The 17,043-nt window shown below is 44.5% G+C and overlaps 1 protein-coding gene across 1 annotated transcript in view; it reads right to left on the bottom strand.

Moving 5' to 3' along the window:
- Nucleotides 1-17,043, bottom strand: part of FNDC3B (fibronectin type III domain containing 3B) — a 267,953-nt gene that overhangs the window by 26,265 nt on the left and 224,645 nt on the right. Inside the window, exons 16-23 of the mRNA XM_053390554.1 lie at nt 16,785-16,856; nt 15,912-16,030; nt 13,715-13,820; nt 12,862-13,037; nt 11,426-11,539; nt 8,412-8,561; nt 6,902-7,182; nt 625-837 (exon numbers count right to left, since the gene is read on the bottom strand). Of these exons, the coding sequence (XP_053246529.1) occupies nt 625-837; nt 6,902-7,182; nt 8,412-8,561; nt 11,426-11,539; nt 12,862-13,037; nt 13,715-13,820; nt 15,912-16,030; nt 16,785-16,856 (1,231 nt within the window). The remainder of the gene's footprint in view (nt 1-624; nt 838-6,901; nt 7,183-8,411; nt 8,562-11,425; nt 11,540-12,861; nt 13,038-13,714; nt 13,821-15,911; nt 16,031-16,784; nt 16,857-17,043) is intronic.

Raw genomic sequence — 17,043 nt, 5'->3', positions numbered from 1 at the left:
CACTGTACGTAAATCTGGCACTGCTGTCACTTATACAGTGGTACCTCGGGTTAAGTACTTAATTCGTTCCGGAGGTCTGTTCTTAACCTGAAACTGTTCTTAACCTGAAGCACCACTTTAGCTAATGGGACCTCCTGGAAGCACGATTTCTGTTCTCATCCTGAAGCAAAGTTCTTAACCCGAGGTACTATTTCTGGGTTAGCGGAGTCTGTAACCGGAAGCGTCTGTAACCCGAGGTACCACTGTACGTAAATCCGGCACTGCTGTCACTTATACAGTGGTACCTCGGGTTAAGTACTTAATTCATTCCGGAGGTCCGTTCTTAACCTGAAACTGTTCTTAACTTGAAGCACCACTTTAGCTAATGGGACCTCCTGGAAGCACGATTTCTGTTCTGATCCTGAAGCAAAGTTCTTAACCCGAGGTACTATTTCTGGGTTAGCGGAATCTGTAACCTGAAGCGTATGTAACCCGAGGTACCACTGTAGCTGCATTTTAACCTAGACTAGGACCCTCTTTTCGGCTTGCAACATCAGCACCTCTAAGCAGAATGAGCGAAGCACCTCTTTCCTACAGAAAGCTGCAGATCAGAAGGAGCCTCGTCCTCTTTCTTCTTCTTCTTACCTCTTGTTCTTGTCCTCAATCTGCAAGATGTACAGCATGTCGTCGGCAGTGTGCTGCTTGGAGCTGCTCTCCCCCCACTTCAACTTCAGACTCTGAGGACCGGCTGCAGTGCACTCCAGCCGAGGAGGTAAAGGGGGCAGAGGCCTGGTCTTGGCTTTAATCGAGTGGCCAAAAGGTCCCGCTCCGATGCCATTTACAGCCTGAACCCGGATCCTATTGTAGGAAAGCAGAAAAGCAAGGGGTTGGGGGGAAGAAAAAAAGAATTACGTTAAAAGCTGGTTTTGAGCCTATCGGTTTTCTTTCTGCCCCTCACTTGATGCAGAGGAGGTGAAGTATAATGGCTTAATTGACACTGAAATGAGAATTAAAAGACGCCTGCTTCTTGGGAGAAGGGCAATGACAGGCCTAGACAGCATCTTGAGAAGTAGAGACATCACCTTGCCAACAAAGGTTCGTATAGTTAAAGCTATGGTTTTCCCAGTAGTGATGTACGGAAGTGAGAGCTGGACCATCAAGAAGGCTGATCGCCGAAGAATTTATGCTTTTGAATTATGGTGCTGGAGGAGACTCTTGAGAGTCCCATGGACTGCAAGAAGATCAAACCTATCCATTCTGAAGGAAATCAGCCCTGAGTGCTCACTGGAAGGACAGATTGTGAAGCTGAGGCTCCAGTACTTTGGCCACCTCATGAGAAGAGAAGACTCCCTGGAGAAGACCCTGATGTTGGGAAAGATGGAGGGCACAAGGAGAAGGGGGCGACAGAGGACGAGATGGTTGGATAGTGTTTTCGAGGTTACCAGCATGAGTTTGACCAAACTGCGGCAGGCAGTGGAGGACAGAGGTGCCTGGCGTGCTCTGGTCCATGGGGTCACGAAGAGTCGGACACGACTAAACGACTAAACAACAACAACAACAACAAAATGTGTATTGGTCAAAAGGGTTAACATGGAGTGTGTCTCCCCCCCCCCCAGCCCCCATGGGGCTATATTAAAGTCAAGGAGCTCTTGCCAAGTTGATTAACTAACTAATGATGTATTTTTGCATTAAGTCAGGATGACAGAAACCGTTCTTTGAAAATATATGAGAGCAGGAGCAGATTTACTGGTAAATAAAACTAGCCAGTTGGCCATGGTGCAGATGGGGTTGGAGCAACAGAAACTTCCATGGTCTGCATCAGGGCTTATCAACCTCTTCCAAATAACAGGGACATTTCAAATTTTGAGGCGCTGCTGTGGGTACCATATATAAAAAGAAATAAATATATATATATATATATATATATATATATATATATATATATATATAAAAAAAATCCAAGATGCTCCTCCCAAAATTAAACGAGTGTCACCAGCATAGATGGCAATCTCTGAATTACGCAATCTCAGATAGAAAATTTTGAGGTACCATTACAGGGGAGTGAACTGTTAATTATCTGATTTGCATGTTTATCATGGGGCAAGCGATTTGGATGATTTTGCCTCAGGTAGTACAACGTTTTGGCTGTCTTTGCGCAAATAATTAATGCAATGATGCCGGAAAGGTCTAACCACTTTGGGGCACGAAACCAAATATTTTATCTTCATCAGACCAGCGGTCAACGTTATTTACGAGAACCCAATTGCCAAACTGCTCAGCCAGAACCAGCATCATCAATTTTCTGGCTGACTGACTTGGCCCAATGCTTTGCAAATTGGGAAATATAAAAACCAAAGTTGCTGGTGTAACTGATTAATCGCCCAGTTGGACAATTTCCTTCTTTAAATAACACAAGAAACACCGACTCATACAGAAAAGCTCCATGTATTTTTGCAATGACAAGGTTATACTGCTTTCCAAATAATTTTAAACAGGCCATTACTTGTGTGGGGCTAACTCAAAAACTATGGACTGAGTTTGCTTCTTTCAGACATGCCCTATTTAAGATTTAGCACCGTTTGTGAGGTTTAACATGATGATGTTGTTGTTGTTGATTAATTAGAAAACGGAAGTACAAGCCTCAAAATCATCCTTAGAGTCACACTGGAAGAGACAAGAGCCCAAAGTATGCCTGAATTTGTTCTTGTCATGATAAACCATGGTTTATCACGACATGCAAATATAGCCACTGACTTATTTTTTCCGAACCAGGCAAAAACTGCTTTACTTCATGAGCCTTTAAAAGAGCAGTTTAAACCACGATTTGCATCGTAAGTGCTGTTTTAGCTTTTTGCATTAAGTTTTTTTATATATATATAAAATCCTGTTGTCTTTGTGGTGGTTTTGTGATGTGTCCTGGGAAATGTATTTGAAGGATGGGACAGAAATGATCAAATAAACAAATGAATTAAAAGCACACTGAGTAAATTATTGTAAAATGGTAAGTGCTGAGCAAATTATGGGCGATATCCAATTATATTCAAAGTAGACTCACTGAAATCGATGGATGGACTTTCAATGAGTCTACTATGAGTATAACTAATCTTGAATGAACCTGGTGCCAAATGTATTGCTCTGCTTTCCTCTGGCCCACTTGATGCCAAGGGGGGGGGTCTTGTCGTCTGGGCAGCCTGGGACCTCCATACATTCTGCCTGGGCTTGCACCCCAAAGAGGTCACATTGGTGCCGCAAATGCAGCAAAAACAATGAGGGAAGCAGCAGTCGCAAAAAGATAGCATAATGTCGCTTTGAAATATGAAGCAGTATAAAAATTACGTAGGTGATAATAAGAATGATGGAGAAGGAGCGGAAGCTGCTGCTGCGGCTACAAAGACAAGCAACACAGAACAATTTTGCAGCAGCCTTTGCTAAATGTTACATTCACGATTTAAAATGACATCCTCTATGATTTGCAATGGAGCACCCAAGGTTTGGTGTTGAGTCCACATTCCTTGAAGGACACCCGCAGCTCTCTACTGGACTTGCAAATGTAAAGCTGATGGAGAACATTAAAAAGATACTAATGTCCTGTCCTGGGTCATTGCTTCTGTCTGGACAATAATCTCTTACGTTTCTCACCAGACAGATCAAGTGCAGCAGTCTTTTCAATCAGAATACCTAGTTAATGCTTTTAAGTTTGTTGTTCATTTGATACAAAAGAGACAAGCGGATTCCTTAAAAATAGCAGTGGGTTTTATTTAAGAAGTATATGTTGCTGTATGAAATCTAGAGGATTTAAGGGGGGGGGAACATTTCAAAGAAAACAATTTTTTGAAAAAGAAATTGCAGGATGACCTCATCATAGCAATTTGCCTACAGAATGTAAGGCAGAAAGTTTTAAAGGTGAGCGTCATGGAACGGACAAGAAGCTACAGTTAGAACTGGATATGGAACAACTGATTGGTTCAAAATTGGGAAAGGAGTACAACAAGGCTGTATATTGTCTCCCTGCTTATTTAACTTATATGCAGAATTCATCATGCGAAAGGCTGGGCTGGATGAATCCCTAGCCGGAATTAAGATTGCTGGAAGAAATATCAACAACCTCAGATATGCAGATGACACAACCTTGATGGCAGAAAGTGAGGAGGAATTAAAGAACCTTTTACTGAGGGTGAAAGAGGAGAGCGCAAAATATGGTCTGAAGCTCAACATTAAAAAAAACGAAGATCATGGCCACTGGTCCCATCACCTCCTGGCAAATAGAAGGGGAAGGAATGGAGGCAGTGAGAGATTTTACTTTCTTGGGCTCCATGATCACTGCAGATGGTGACAGCAGCCACGAAATTAAGAGACGCCTGCTTCTTGGGAGGAAAGCAATGACCAACCTAGACAGCATCTTAAAAAGTAGAGATATCACCTTGCCAACAAAGGTCCGTATAGTTAAAGCTATGGTTTTCCCAGTAGTGATGTATGGAAGTGAGAACTGGACCATAAAGAAGGCTGATCGCCGAAGAATTGATGCTTTTGAATTATGGTGCTGGAGGAGACTCTTGAGAGTCCCATGGACTGCAAGAAGATCAAACCTATCCATTCTGAAGGAAATCAGCCCTGAGTGCTCACTGGAAGGACACATCGTGAAGCTGAGGCTCCAGTACTTTGGCCACCTCATGAGAAGAGAAGACTCCCTGGAAAAGACCCTGATGTTGGGAAAGATGGAGGGCACAAGGAGAAGGGGACGACAGAGGACGAGATGGTTGGATAGTGTCTTCGAAGCTACAAACATGAGTTTGACCAAACTGCGGGAGGCAGTGGAAGACAGGAGTGCCTGGCGTGCTCTGGTCCATGGGGTCACGAAGAGTCGGACACGACTAAACGACTAAACAACAACAATCATGGAACAGGGCTGTGTATATACTGCTTGTGCCATTAATCGCCCAAATCCTGGAGCAAGACATGGCCAGCCCAGCATAGTAAGTTTCATGGACTGGCTGGACACAGAGGAGTGAAGGGAGGGATGAGCTGGGGAAGAAAGATTCCAAGCCAGGGGGCTGGTGGTGGGATGATGATGAGTGGTCAGAGGGAGAAGAGGGAGCAGACTGGGAGAAGGTGGTGTTGGAAGCTGAAGAGGTGACAGGCTTTAGTGAGCAGGAGGAGGCTGTGGCAGAGAGCAGTCCAGAATTAGAGGCTGGAGAGGAGGGGGCCCAAGAGGCAGAGCAGAGGCAGGCTGCTGAAGAAGCCAGGGGATCTGCTCTCCTGCTCCCCTCCCTGCTGGTTTCCCAGAACCAAAAGAGGCCAGAAGAGGGCGGACCAGGGACGGACAAGACACAAAGTCTCAGGCTGCTTGAGAAGGACTCAGGGAAGGAGGAGATCTTCACTCCCCATGATCACCTCATAGGGGCAAGAGTTGCTATGCTTACTAGGCCTGAGCTGTTTTATTACTTTGAATAAAGAGTTAATTTCACTGGCACCTTGAGAGTTACTGCTGACCCATCTTCAGGAGCGATTTTTTCATAAGAATATTAAGAGGCTTGCTGGACAAAGGCTCATCTAGTCTAGCATCTCCCCCCAGATGGACAGATTTCTTTGCACCTTGTAATCTCTGTGATAGATGCTTAACACAACCCTTCTTTTCAGCATACAGCTGCCATTCTCTTGAGTGGGTGTTGTGTAGCAGTAGCCACAGATGGGCAAGGCCCCAAGTCTGGTCCTGTTTGCAGGCTTCCCGTGGGAATCTGGTTGGCCACTGTGAGTACAGCATGCTGGACTAGATGGGTCATTGGCCCGGTCTTCTTATGTTCTTATGAATGACATTGGGTAAATAATTCCTCTAAGCCTCCGTTCCCAGTTTTATGGGGCTGATAGTAATGGTCCACTAATGGTCATGAAGCACCCTGGAAGCACCTAACAGGCAATAACTAATAATAAAATTCAGTGTGCATTTCCCTGTCCCTTGCCATTATTAGAGATAATTTGGATTGAAGAGCCATTAGAAAGAGGCCCGAGGATGGGGCAGCTTTGAGCAATCTTAGAATTAACATTCGCCGTCCGACCTTTTACCGACATTCATTCCTAAATTAAAATAATTTCTCAGAAGTCCACAGGGGAAGAAAAAAGAAGAATCATCATAATAATTATTAGCTAAGCCACTTATTTATCCACAAAGATACATTAACAGAGCTAATATGCACACTTAATAATCACTGCCCAAAATCTGAAAAATGAGCACACTGCACCGTGCAGCAAAACCTTTAATTGTTTCCCATATTTAGGATGTACGTTATAATTAGTTCAATCTGTTCTCATTTGCACTGCAATGCTAGAACAGCTATCATAGTTTCCAGACATCTAAAAACCAAAAAGAAGGTCAAAACCCGGAGTGAATGATGACAGTAAACAGTAAACAGCCCAGGGCTCCATGAAGCACTCCCACAATCTGAAGCATGGGTAGCTACAAGTGAGAGGGCCTTGTGGGCAATGCTACCCCCAGGTGGGAGACGCTCTCCAGGTTGTCTATCCCTGTCCTGTGAGCTCTCTGTGTATGTTGGATGTGTGTTGTGCCTGTCAATCACTTGACGGGACAATGATTTTGCTATCTTATATTGTTTGGATTGCTTGGTTGTTTTGAGTGTATGTTTGTTGTGTTGCATTAATATGTTGTTCATTGCTCTGGGGGATGTTCAGACCAAAAGGTTTTGCATAAATAAGCAGTGACACAACACAACACAAGGGGGAAGCAGCAATGAGTATGCTTTTTTAAAATGTTGTGTTATGCCATGCTCCCATGGCAGCCATCTTGTGTTATCCCATGTCCCCTCTGGAAGCCATTTTGGGACTGGCACCCAACAACAGCACTTTCTCCAAATTCAAAACGCGCCCACCGGACCAAAAAAAATGGCTGCAGTTTTAAACTCGCACTTACCGGAATGTGGTTTCTGGAAGCAGGTCGCTAACGACGTAACTTGTGACGTTCCCCACCGGGATAATAACATCGCCGAGGTCGACATTGTAAGAAATAATCTCAGACCCATTATTGCACGGTTCTTCCCAGTTCAATACAAGGCACACAAAGGGTGAAATTGGAGAGGAATCCAAGTGCTCATCATCGGATACACAGAGAGTGGTCACAGCATCAGGGACTGACGCTGGGGCTGTACAGGTCACCAGGTCACTGTATGGTCCTGCTCCTGCCTGGTTTATTGCCTGCGGAGTGAAACATTCATGGCATTACGTCACGTGCTCATCACATCCAAGGCCTCAAGGGGCATGGAGATATCGAAGACTGGAGTTACAAAGTCAAATTCACCCGAGACTGGGAGGTCATAATTGCTCATATGACGGGAGGTCACAATATTCCCATCTGTAAAATATTGGAAGTGAAGCCTTATGTTGGCTGGGGGGGGGAATAATATGAAGACTAGAGTGCTTAACAAAACAAAAGGTGGAACATGGGCTGACAACAGTCCGCTTATAAACAGTTAATTGTTCAGTGCAGACCAGCAAACAAATACGGACCCCATGACCTGAAGAGTTGTGCCGATGCTATATAGTAACGCTCTCGTTTTTAGACAACTATCACAGCAATATAAGCATTGTGTATAGTGAAAAGCAGCATTAATTACTAGCTCCTCTTGATTGCATTTAATGTTGAAAATCATGATATATATTTTTTAGAAGTTTATTTTAACTGTTACTGGGGGAAACAGCTGTGTTGTTGTGTTTATTTTACTATATAATGAATGGATTCATGGCTTGTAAAATGTTGGCTTTCATGAAAAAGCAGCTCTTGCACAGAACATTTCAAACATAGAAATCTGAGAGAATGGAAAAGAGATCTCATGTAAAAGATTGTTGACTTTATGCTACTCTTTCAAAATAATAATGAATGTGTACAATTGAATGAACTCTTCCATGCTGGGTATAAGTGGCTTTGTATATCTTTTATATTTTCAATAAAGATTTCTCCAGTATTCTAAGTTGCGCATTATATACACACACAGACACACACAGACACACACAGACACACACACACACACACACACACACACACACACACACCCTATCTTCCCCATTTCAATCTTCTGAGCCAATGGCTTGGATTGCAAGCCAAATCGTGGCTTAGCAGGACTGAGTAAATGTGTGAGCCTGGGGGGCTTCTGCCGCCTGAAGCAAAAGCCTTACCCTGCCTAATGGCTGGGCCGGCTCTGGTCTCGATGTCCTCACAGACTGCAATTATCCATAGAATTAGAGCTTGTAGTATTTGGAACTAAAATTCCATTTTGATTCTACCAAGATCCTAACTTGTTCGCAAAAAACCCCACATTATTTCACACTTGTGTAAAGAAGAAAGGAGGTAACTCCCGGCAGCAACATAAAGCAAGCCCTCTTCACGATCTAGCCGTCTTATCCTAAAGTTAAGCGTCTCGATTTACCTGTAGCCTACAGAAATAGTGTGCTGCGGCTGATAACTGGCTGATTTCAAAGGAGTTGCCTGTGCCACTGTACACGAGTTCTAAGGACTCTGCGTCTTCTCCCCACTCCAGTCTGTATTCTGAGATGTCAGCACCAAAGCTCTCGGGACTCTGAAACACAAACACAAGACTGTTGGGTTATATCTGAGCCTAAAATGGCTGAGGAGGGGGTGAGAGTCTCAAGAATGGACGTCCAGCCTGATTTAAATCTATTTTCTTAGCACAGGTGGTCTCCAGCAGTGCTGTTCCAGCTGCGTTTCAGTGCAGATTTCAAAAATCAGGAATGAGCGGAATTCCACTGAGAGGAAATCAGCAGGAAGCTGAGACCTAATCAAGATATGAAATGCTGAGGAACAGAAAGTTAAGCCATCCAGAATTGTTTCCGGGGGGTGGGGTGGGGGCAGGCTCCGTTCTCAGTCTGCTTTGGGTTTCCAAGGGTAAAGGTAAAGGGACTCCTGACCATTAGGTCCAGTTGTGGCTGGCTCTGGGGTTGTGGCGCTCATGTCGCTTTATTTGCTGAGGGAGCCGGTGTGCAGCTTCCAGGTCATGTGGCCAGCATGACTAAGCCGCTTCTGGCGAACCAGAGCAGCGCACGGAAACGCCGTTTACCTTCCCGCCGGAGCGGTACCTATTTATCTACTTGCACTTTGACGTGCTTTCGAACTGCTAGGTTGGCAGGAGCAGGGACCGAGCAACGGGAGCTCACCCCGTCGCGGGGATTCGAACCGCCGACCTTCTGATCGGCAAGTCCTAGGCTCTGTGGTTTAACCCACTGTGCCACCCGCGTCCCAATTCTAAGGGAAAGGAAGGGGTTAAATAGTGATTCTGCAAAAACAAAAATGGCCCTTAGGAGTTGGCTCCTATGGAGGAAGGTGGCAGAGGCAAACCTCAGGCCCTTTTGGCCTCCGCCAAGGAGAAAGGGGTTAGTCTTACACATCTGGGTCACATTGCCAGGCAGAGATGCTGAGGACGACGTGATACAAAAAGGGGTTAAGAAGACAGACAAAACTCCAGCCAGGGATTCTACAATCACACATTTAGGCTTTCGGAATAGTGGTTTAAGATTCAGTCTGCTAAATTATTGTTTTCTCGAGGAATGAAAGGCTACGGATTGTGATCATCACACAACCTGCACTCATTTATTTCAAACTTTCAAACTCTGCATATTTCCGACGGAAACGTAGCAGTTGACCTTTTGCAGGCTTACGAGTTGTTTTCGACAATGTAAAAACCTTCACTGCCCTTTGTACACGGGGGGAAAGCCTTGACAATTCACCTGTGACTTTCTGGTAAATTTACAGAGATAACAGAACTCTAGATGCACCTGCCCGATTAAATTGCCTTTAAACAAATGCTATCATTTTGAAGCAGTGGCATTTAAAGCTCATTTAACATTTTCTTCAGTACACACCTGAAATAATAAAGGCATGTGTGTTCCATGATGCCACTTTTTAAAGATTTCTGTGCTAAAATGTACACGGACTGTGCTCTGGAACGTAAACTATGGTCCACGAGTCAGCATGCTTAAGTGGTTCGAGTCACATATACACACTATTCTTTTAAAGCACATTTGAAGCAGATTCTCCTCCCATCCTCAAAATGCTCTGGGAACTGTAGTTCACTTCTCACAGAGCTACAATTCCCAACACCCAAACTACAGTGCCCAAAATTATTTGAGGCAGGGAGGGAATTTTCCATAAAGTTAATAGTGTGTTTGCAGCCACGGACTAGGACTCAAATCTCCACTCAGCCACGAAGCTCTTTGAGTGGCCTTGGGCTACTCACTTTTTCTCAGCCTAACCTACCTCACAGGTTTGTCGTGAGGATAAAGGGGAAGAAAACCAGGTTGAGCTCCATGGAGGAAATGTTGGAGAGATATAGATACAGGTGACATGATTGAATTCTGCTGCTTCAGTTAGGTGTTAGAGAAAATGGAGCCCAATTTAAAAAGCACCAAAATTTGAACGGCAGCTGCAAAGGTGGCAGAATCCTTAAAAAAGCCAGAGTGGACAATAGGAGACCACCCCCTATCTGGGAGCTCAATGATAAAAACATAAGCTTTGCATGGAATTTCTAGTCAAAAGAATCAGGCAGCAGGTGAAGGGATGTCTGAGACCCTGGAGCGGCAGGTGGGGGATGCTATTTTTGATAGCCTCTGTTACATTAAAGTGAATACAGTGGTACCTCGGGTTAAGTACTTAATTCGTTCCGGAGGTCCGTTCTTAACCTGAAACTGTTCTTAACCTGAAGCACCACTTTAGCTAATGGGGCCTCCTGCTGCTGCCGCGCCGCCAGAGCCCGATTTCTGTTCTTATCCTGAAGCAAAGTTCTTAACCTGAAGCACTATTTCTGGGTTAGCGGAGTCTGTAACCTGAAGCGTATGTAACCCGAGGTACCACTGTACTCACTGCTGAATTAAGGAACCAGCAAAGGAGGGACAAAATTTCTAGCCTGGTTCTCTACGTTCTGTGTTAAGTTTTCCATTTGCAGATTTTATTTTCAATGGCAAGGGAGCATTCAAAACGTCGTTCACCCACCGTGGTGTGATTGATTCTATCGTATCGGGATTCTACCAACTTGTTTTGCTGCAGAAGCAAAACAAGACTCTTGTTTATTTAAGAGCTTATGCACACTTACCCTACCTCTGCTCTTTCCAGGCACAGTCCATGCTTTAAAGCGCTTTGTCTGAGTGGCTCCGTGTTTTGTTTTGTTTTTGCTCTGGAGCTTTCCCCCATGAAAACCAGTTCTTTAAAGCTCAATCGGAGCAAACAGCAATCTGCAGAAAACTCGAATTCACGTCTGCTCTGATTGAGCGCTAAAGTGTGGCTTTACATGGGGAAAGCTCAGGGTCAAAAACAGCAGCAACAACAACACCCAAATGGTACGGACCTGTGCCTGGAAAGGTTAAGTGTGGATAAGCCCTAAGTGGGGGCTGAGAACTGAAAATTATGGCACTTATAAAGCGCTCCTCTTACCTCCCAGCTAACAAGTACACTTGTATCAGAAATGAAGGCAAGGGAAGGTGCTCTGCACTGTCCGGGGGGCCCAGCAGCGGTTGTGATTATTGTGGATTCGGAATACGTCCCATACTAAAGGAAGGAAAATGTATATTATTACACAATATAAACCGCACATATTATTTGTTAGTATGTTTAAATGAAGGATCTTGATGGACATTTCTCTTCATTTTCCTCCCCACACTTCAAAAGCCATATCAGTGCAGCAAACAACCTCTTGGCCCAATAAGAGGATTTCTTCCCCTCCTGGCCAAAGTTAAGTCCCCCATCCTTCACAGCGAGTGCCTCAGAATTGCTAGCGAACCCTCCTTCTCCACAGATATAATGCGCTTGAACATTCAGTGTCAAATCCCAGAAGCCTAGACTATGGCTAAGGAAAGAAACTAGCTTGTAGCCTGGTGTGTAAGATATTACGGGTTGTACTCAACTAAGTCACACTCAGGGTAGGCCCACTGAAACTGGCCTTGACTACTGATGCCAATAAGCCTTCTCTTGAGTATGGCTTTGTGGTGTACAACCCTACATTCGAACACTGAGGAAAAGGACCAGGGAGACATGGGTCATATCCATACCATCTGTTTAAACTTTCGCCTGGTGCCTAAAGATGTATAATGCAGGCGTTAGGCAAATCTCCCTGGGGAGAGTCTTCCACAAACAGGGAGCCACTGCAGAAAAGGCCCATTCTCGTGTTGCCCCCCCTCCCAGACCTCTTGTGGAAGAGGCACACAAAGAAGGGCCTCAGATGATTATTACAGGCTCTAGGTCAGATACCTTGGACTGGTGAGTACCTCTCAGCCTGACCTACCTCACTCACGGTTGTTGCAAGGATAAAAAAGGTAAGGGCACATTAAGCTCCTTGAAGACAGGCCATGCAATGTAATAAACAAATAGAAATATTGTTGTAAGAATGAAAAGGGAGGGAACACATTCAGCTCCTTGAAGATAGGCCATGCAGCGTATACCTGAAGGAGCATCTCCACCTCCATCGTTCTGCCCGGACACTGAACTCCAGCACCGAGGGCCTTCTGGCGGTTCCCTCATTGCGAGAAGCCAAGTTACAGGGAACCAGGCAGAGGGCCTTCTCGGTAGTGGCACCCTCCCTGTGGAACGCCCTCCCACCAGATGTCAAAGAGAAAAATAACTACCAGACTTTTAGAAGACATCTGAAGGCAGCCCTGTTTAGGGAAGCTTTTAATATTGAATAGGTTATTGTATTTTAGTGTTCTGTTGGAAGCCGCCCAGAGTGGCTGGGGAAACCCAGCCAGATGGGCAGGGTAGAATTAATATATTATTATTATTATTATTAAATAGGAATATTGTCACAAGGTCCTGATCAGGGCTGCAATTTCAACCCAATGGTTTCCCCAAGGACGCATTCCAATGCTTGGGCTTACCCCTCCGTCATTCAGGGCCCTCACTCTGAAGTGATAGGTTGTCCCAGGCAGGAGATCGCCGACCGTGCACTCGAGACCCAGACCATGATACACCTCCGATGTCGCCTCTTCGGGGCCAGTCATTTCTACACTGTATGCCGAGATGTGACAACTGCTGTCTGACACAGGAGGAGCATCTGAATAATAATAAAAAAGACATTATAATAATTACTATAAATAATAAATTACTATATTACTACTATAAATAAATTATTATTATTATTATTATTACTACTACTACTACAACTACTACTACTAGGGACGCGTGTGGCGCTGTGGGTTAAACCAGAGAGCCTAGGACCCCACGACGGGGTGAGCTTCCGTTGCTCGGTTCCTGCTCCTGCCAACCTAGCAGTTCGAAAGCACCTCAAAGTGCAAGTAGATAAATAGGTACCGCTCCGGCGGGAAGGTAAACAGCGTTTCTGTGTGCTGATCTGGTTCGCCAGAAGTGCGCTTAGTCATGCTGGCCACGTAACCTGGAAAAACCGTCTGCGGACAAACGCCGGCTCCCTCGGCCAGTAAAGTAAGATGAGCGCTGCAACCCCAGAGTTTTCTGTGACTGGACTTAACTGCCAGGGGTCCCTTTACCTTTATGTATTGTTATATCCCCCACCCTCCGTTTGTCACCTCCGGCTGTGAAAAAGCTGCAGTATAAAACCCCAAAGAGGTGCTGCCGGTAGAGTCGACAATACTGAGCTAGATGGACTTTTATTTTCTGTAGTTGCAGGTACCTTTTTAACGAAAACGAAACGAAACTGTACTGTTGGAACAGGAGAAAACCAATTACGAAAGCAAGCTCCTCTTTCCAGCTTACCCCATTGCAGCTGCACTTCCTTATGCTTTGGTTTGCCAAGTACTCTGGGTGGCTGACACTGGCCCGGAGCGACGCTTAGTGTACGGACAAGTAAACTTTCGGAACACTGGAAAAAGAAGCAATGGGAGTTAGATTGAAGCCCCATCTGGGCAGTCACTTCACACAGTGGAGGGAGAGGGAGTGGATACCAGCCTGCCATCCGTCTATGGTGCTTGTGTGCACAGGGAATGTCCGTGGGGTGCGTGGGGGAGCCTTCTACATGTGGCACAGAGCCCAAAAGCCCATGAGGGCCATCCCCTTGCTGAAGCTAAGCAGGTCTGAATCTCATCAGTGCCTGGATGAGTGAGCACCTGGGGCAGCACAAGCAAAGCTGCCTTGGGTTCCACAACGGAAGAAAGGCAGAATTATAAATCCAAATAAATAAATACAGTGGTACCTTGGTCCTCGAACGGCTTAGTTGTCAAACAAATCAGCTTCTGAACATCAAAAATCTGGAAGTGTTCCAGTTTTCAAACGTTTTTTGGAAGCCGAACATCTGGCACGGCTTCTGCTTAAGCAGGAAGCTCCTGCAGCTAAACAGAAGCTGTGCCTTGGTTTTCGAATGGTTTCGGGAGTCAAATGGCCTTCTGGAACGGATTAAGTTCGAGAACCAAGGTACCACTGTAATTTTTAAAAAAGTGCACGGTCTTTCCCAGTGATGTGGAAAAACCGCATGCAGAGAAGGCTGCTCTTTCCAGGTGTTCCTCCTCAACCGGCTGTGTGGGCAGGTGAGTGAATCTGGCAGGGACGGGGGCAAGCGAGAACAGCTCCATTCTACCACTCTGTACAATGGTTCCTCACATGGAGTGAATCCCCGAATAGGGCTTTAACTGACTTTGCTAACTTGACTGCCTGCGGATACCTGCCCTTGTTTTTCTTTAGAAAAACCACTTTCCCCACCCGGGATGCGCACAAAAGTAGTCAGGCAATTGCAGATTCTCAGTACGGTTGTACTTTGGATCTCAAACGCCATGGTTCCTGAACAAATCAGCTCCTGAACGATCGAAACCTGGAAGTGAGTGTTCTGGTTTTCAAATGATTTTCAGAAGCTGAACATCCTGCGTGGCTTCTGATTGGCTGCAGTACGCTTCTGCAGCCAATTGAAAGCCACGCTTGGTTTTTGAACGGTTCTAGGAGTCGAATGGACTCCTGGAATGCATTCTGTTTGAGAACCAAGGTACAACGATACACACTTTTGCAGTTTTGGGGTTTTGTGCAAATCTGACAGTATAAGGCTATGCCAGTGGTTCTCGAAGGGTGTGGTGTGCCAGGAGAGGATGGCAAGATTCAAGGACAATTAAAGAAACCTTTAAACATTTTGGTGCAGTATAATATAAAAATAATAGTTTTATACTTTCTGGATGTCCCATTGTCATATTATAAAGATGTTGTGTTCTATGTTAAAAATCAAGCCCTGCTAGGAGTTATTTCTCTTTGTTTTCCAATGCATTTCTTTATGAATAAAAAATTCGCATGGCGCGAGCAAATTTTTATTCTGAAAGTATGTCCCAGAGAAAAGAGTTTGAGAACCACTGGGCGATGCACTCCAAAATAGTTACATGAGCACAGTCAGGAAAAATAAAAACGAAGGGATTGAGTGGCATGGAAAAGAGGACCGATCCACTCGCCTCAGGACACTGAAACCAATAGTCTGTGGCCCTAAGTGGAGTTTATTAGCTTCCCCAGCTAAAAAGATGATTTCCCTATCGGGTAAACCTGAATCTACAGGGCAAAAGCATAGAGACTGGTGTTCTTTGACAGTAACGTCACATGAATTACAAATGAAATGGAGAATGTACACAGCTGCAAGCTGTGTGGGGAATCCCTTGATAGCCTTAGGTCTTGAACTCACAATGGCACATTAAGAAGATGTACGTATTAAGACACACGTATTTTGTGTGCACATATAAATAAAGACTGATCTGCGCTCTCCTAACTTGCGAGGCACCTTCCGAACCTTGAATAAAAATACACAAAGCACTAGCCTGATATCTCAACCAGTGATTAGAACAGGTATGTAGCGGGTGGGGTGAGATGGGGCGAAATAAAAGAGAACCCCCCCCCCACTTCCCCATAATTAAGAACTCAAGGGAAGCTTTTAGGTGAATGGCAGCAGCGCTGGGAGGAGAGGTACTTTTCACTGTTAAGCCATACTTACCTGACTGTGTCCACCAGTGCTAATACAGCATGCCCGGAGCTTATACAAAGTCCCTGGTTTCAAGTAAGTACACGGACATTCTGTAGCCGATCCTCTGTAAGCCACTTCCCATTGATTTGCTGAAAGGTTAATTGGGCTCGCTCAGGTAACTGATAAACAATTACTATAGGGCTAAGGTACTATTTAGATTTCATTAAGCCGCAGGCCTTCCAGTAATTAATAGAAACGGTTGCTTTATGGGGAGAAGTGGCCTATAGATTTAAACAACCCCCCCCCCAACAAGGCTCATTTACCTGCTGAAAAAGCTTCCTTAAAGTGGTTCTCCATTAAAAAGGTACAGGTGGTCATTTTGCTTTGCTGGCTTTGTATCTGCCTTGTACAAAAGCCTCCATTTCAAGTTTTGTGACAGGCAGAACAAAAACCCGAAGGTTAAAATACTGGGTTATTCTCTTCTAAAAAATAACTTGGCATTATATGAAAAAATAATACACACAATTTAAAACATCTTAACTATGGTTTGTTTGGTTTGTTAAAGTTAATTTGCCAGGTATCCAATTAGCAAAATACAGTGAGTGACCACTAAGTTAAATCAGAAAAAAATGCCATTCGCTGTTCACTTCAGAAATGAATTAAATATAAAAATATAATAAATAAAAATGATATCAACAGCAACAACACATCTCATACTTCCTGCTCCTTAGGCAATGGAAAATAAATCCACAATTAAAAAATCCTGTTTGAGCGATAACCCAAATGAAATCGTTTGATGCAATCTAAAAATATTTGATATACGACCTCCTTTGGATAATTATTATAACACTGTTCTCATTCTGTTGACATTCAATGATGTTTTCTTGCAATAGTTCAACTTACCTTCAGAGCTTCCTTCTGAAATTTCTAACAGGTAATTTAGGATTTCTGAACCACCATTATCCTGAGGAGGGTCTGTTAAAAAAAAGGGGGGGGGAATCTTGTTACAGAAGCTACAGAAGACAGCAGGCACCAATTCTTCACAGGTGACTAGTAGATTCAGAATCTATTCTTTTTGACATGTTGGATTCCCTCTGTACAGTGCAAAGATCACCCACCAGACCCCATCTTAAATACCACCCAGCAGCCAAAGACACTGGAA

The sequence above is a fragment of the Podarcis raffonei genome, chromosome 5 (assembly GCF_027172205.1).
Source record: "Podarcis raffonei isolate rPodRaf1 chromosome 5, rPodRaf1.pri, whole genome shotgun sequence".
Taxonomy (NCBI): Eukaryota; Metazoa; Chordata; class Lepidosauria; order Squamata; family Lacertidae; genus Podarcis; species Podarcis raffonei.
The sequence above is the reverse complement of the archived record's forward strand: the minus strand, read 5'-3'. Positions and strand labels throughout refer to the sequence as shown.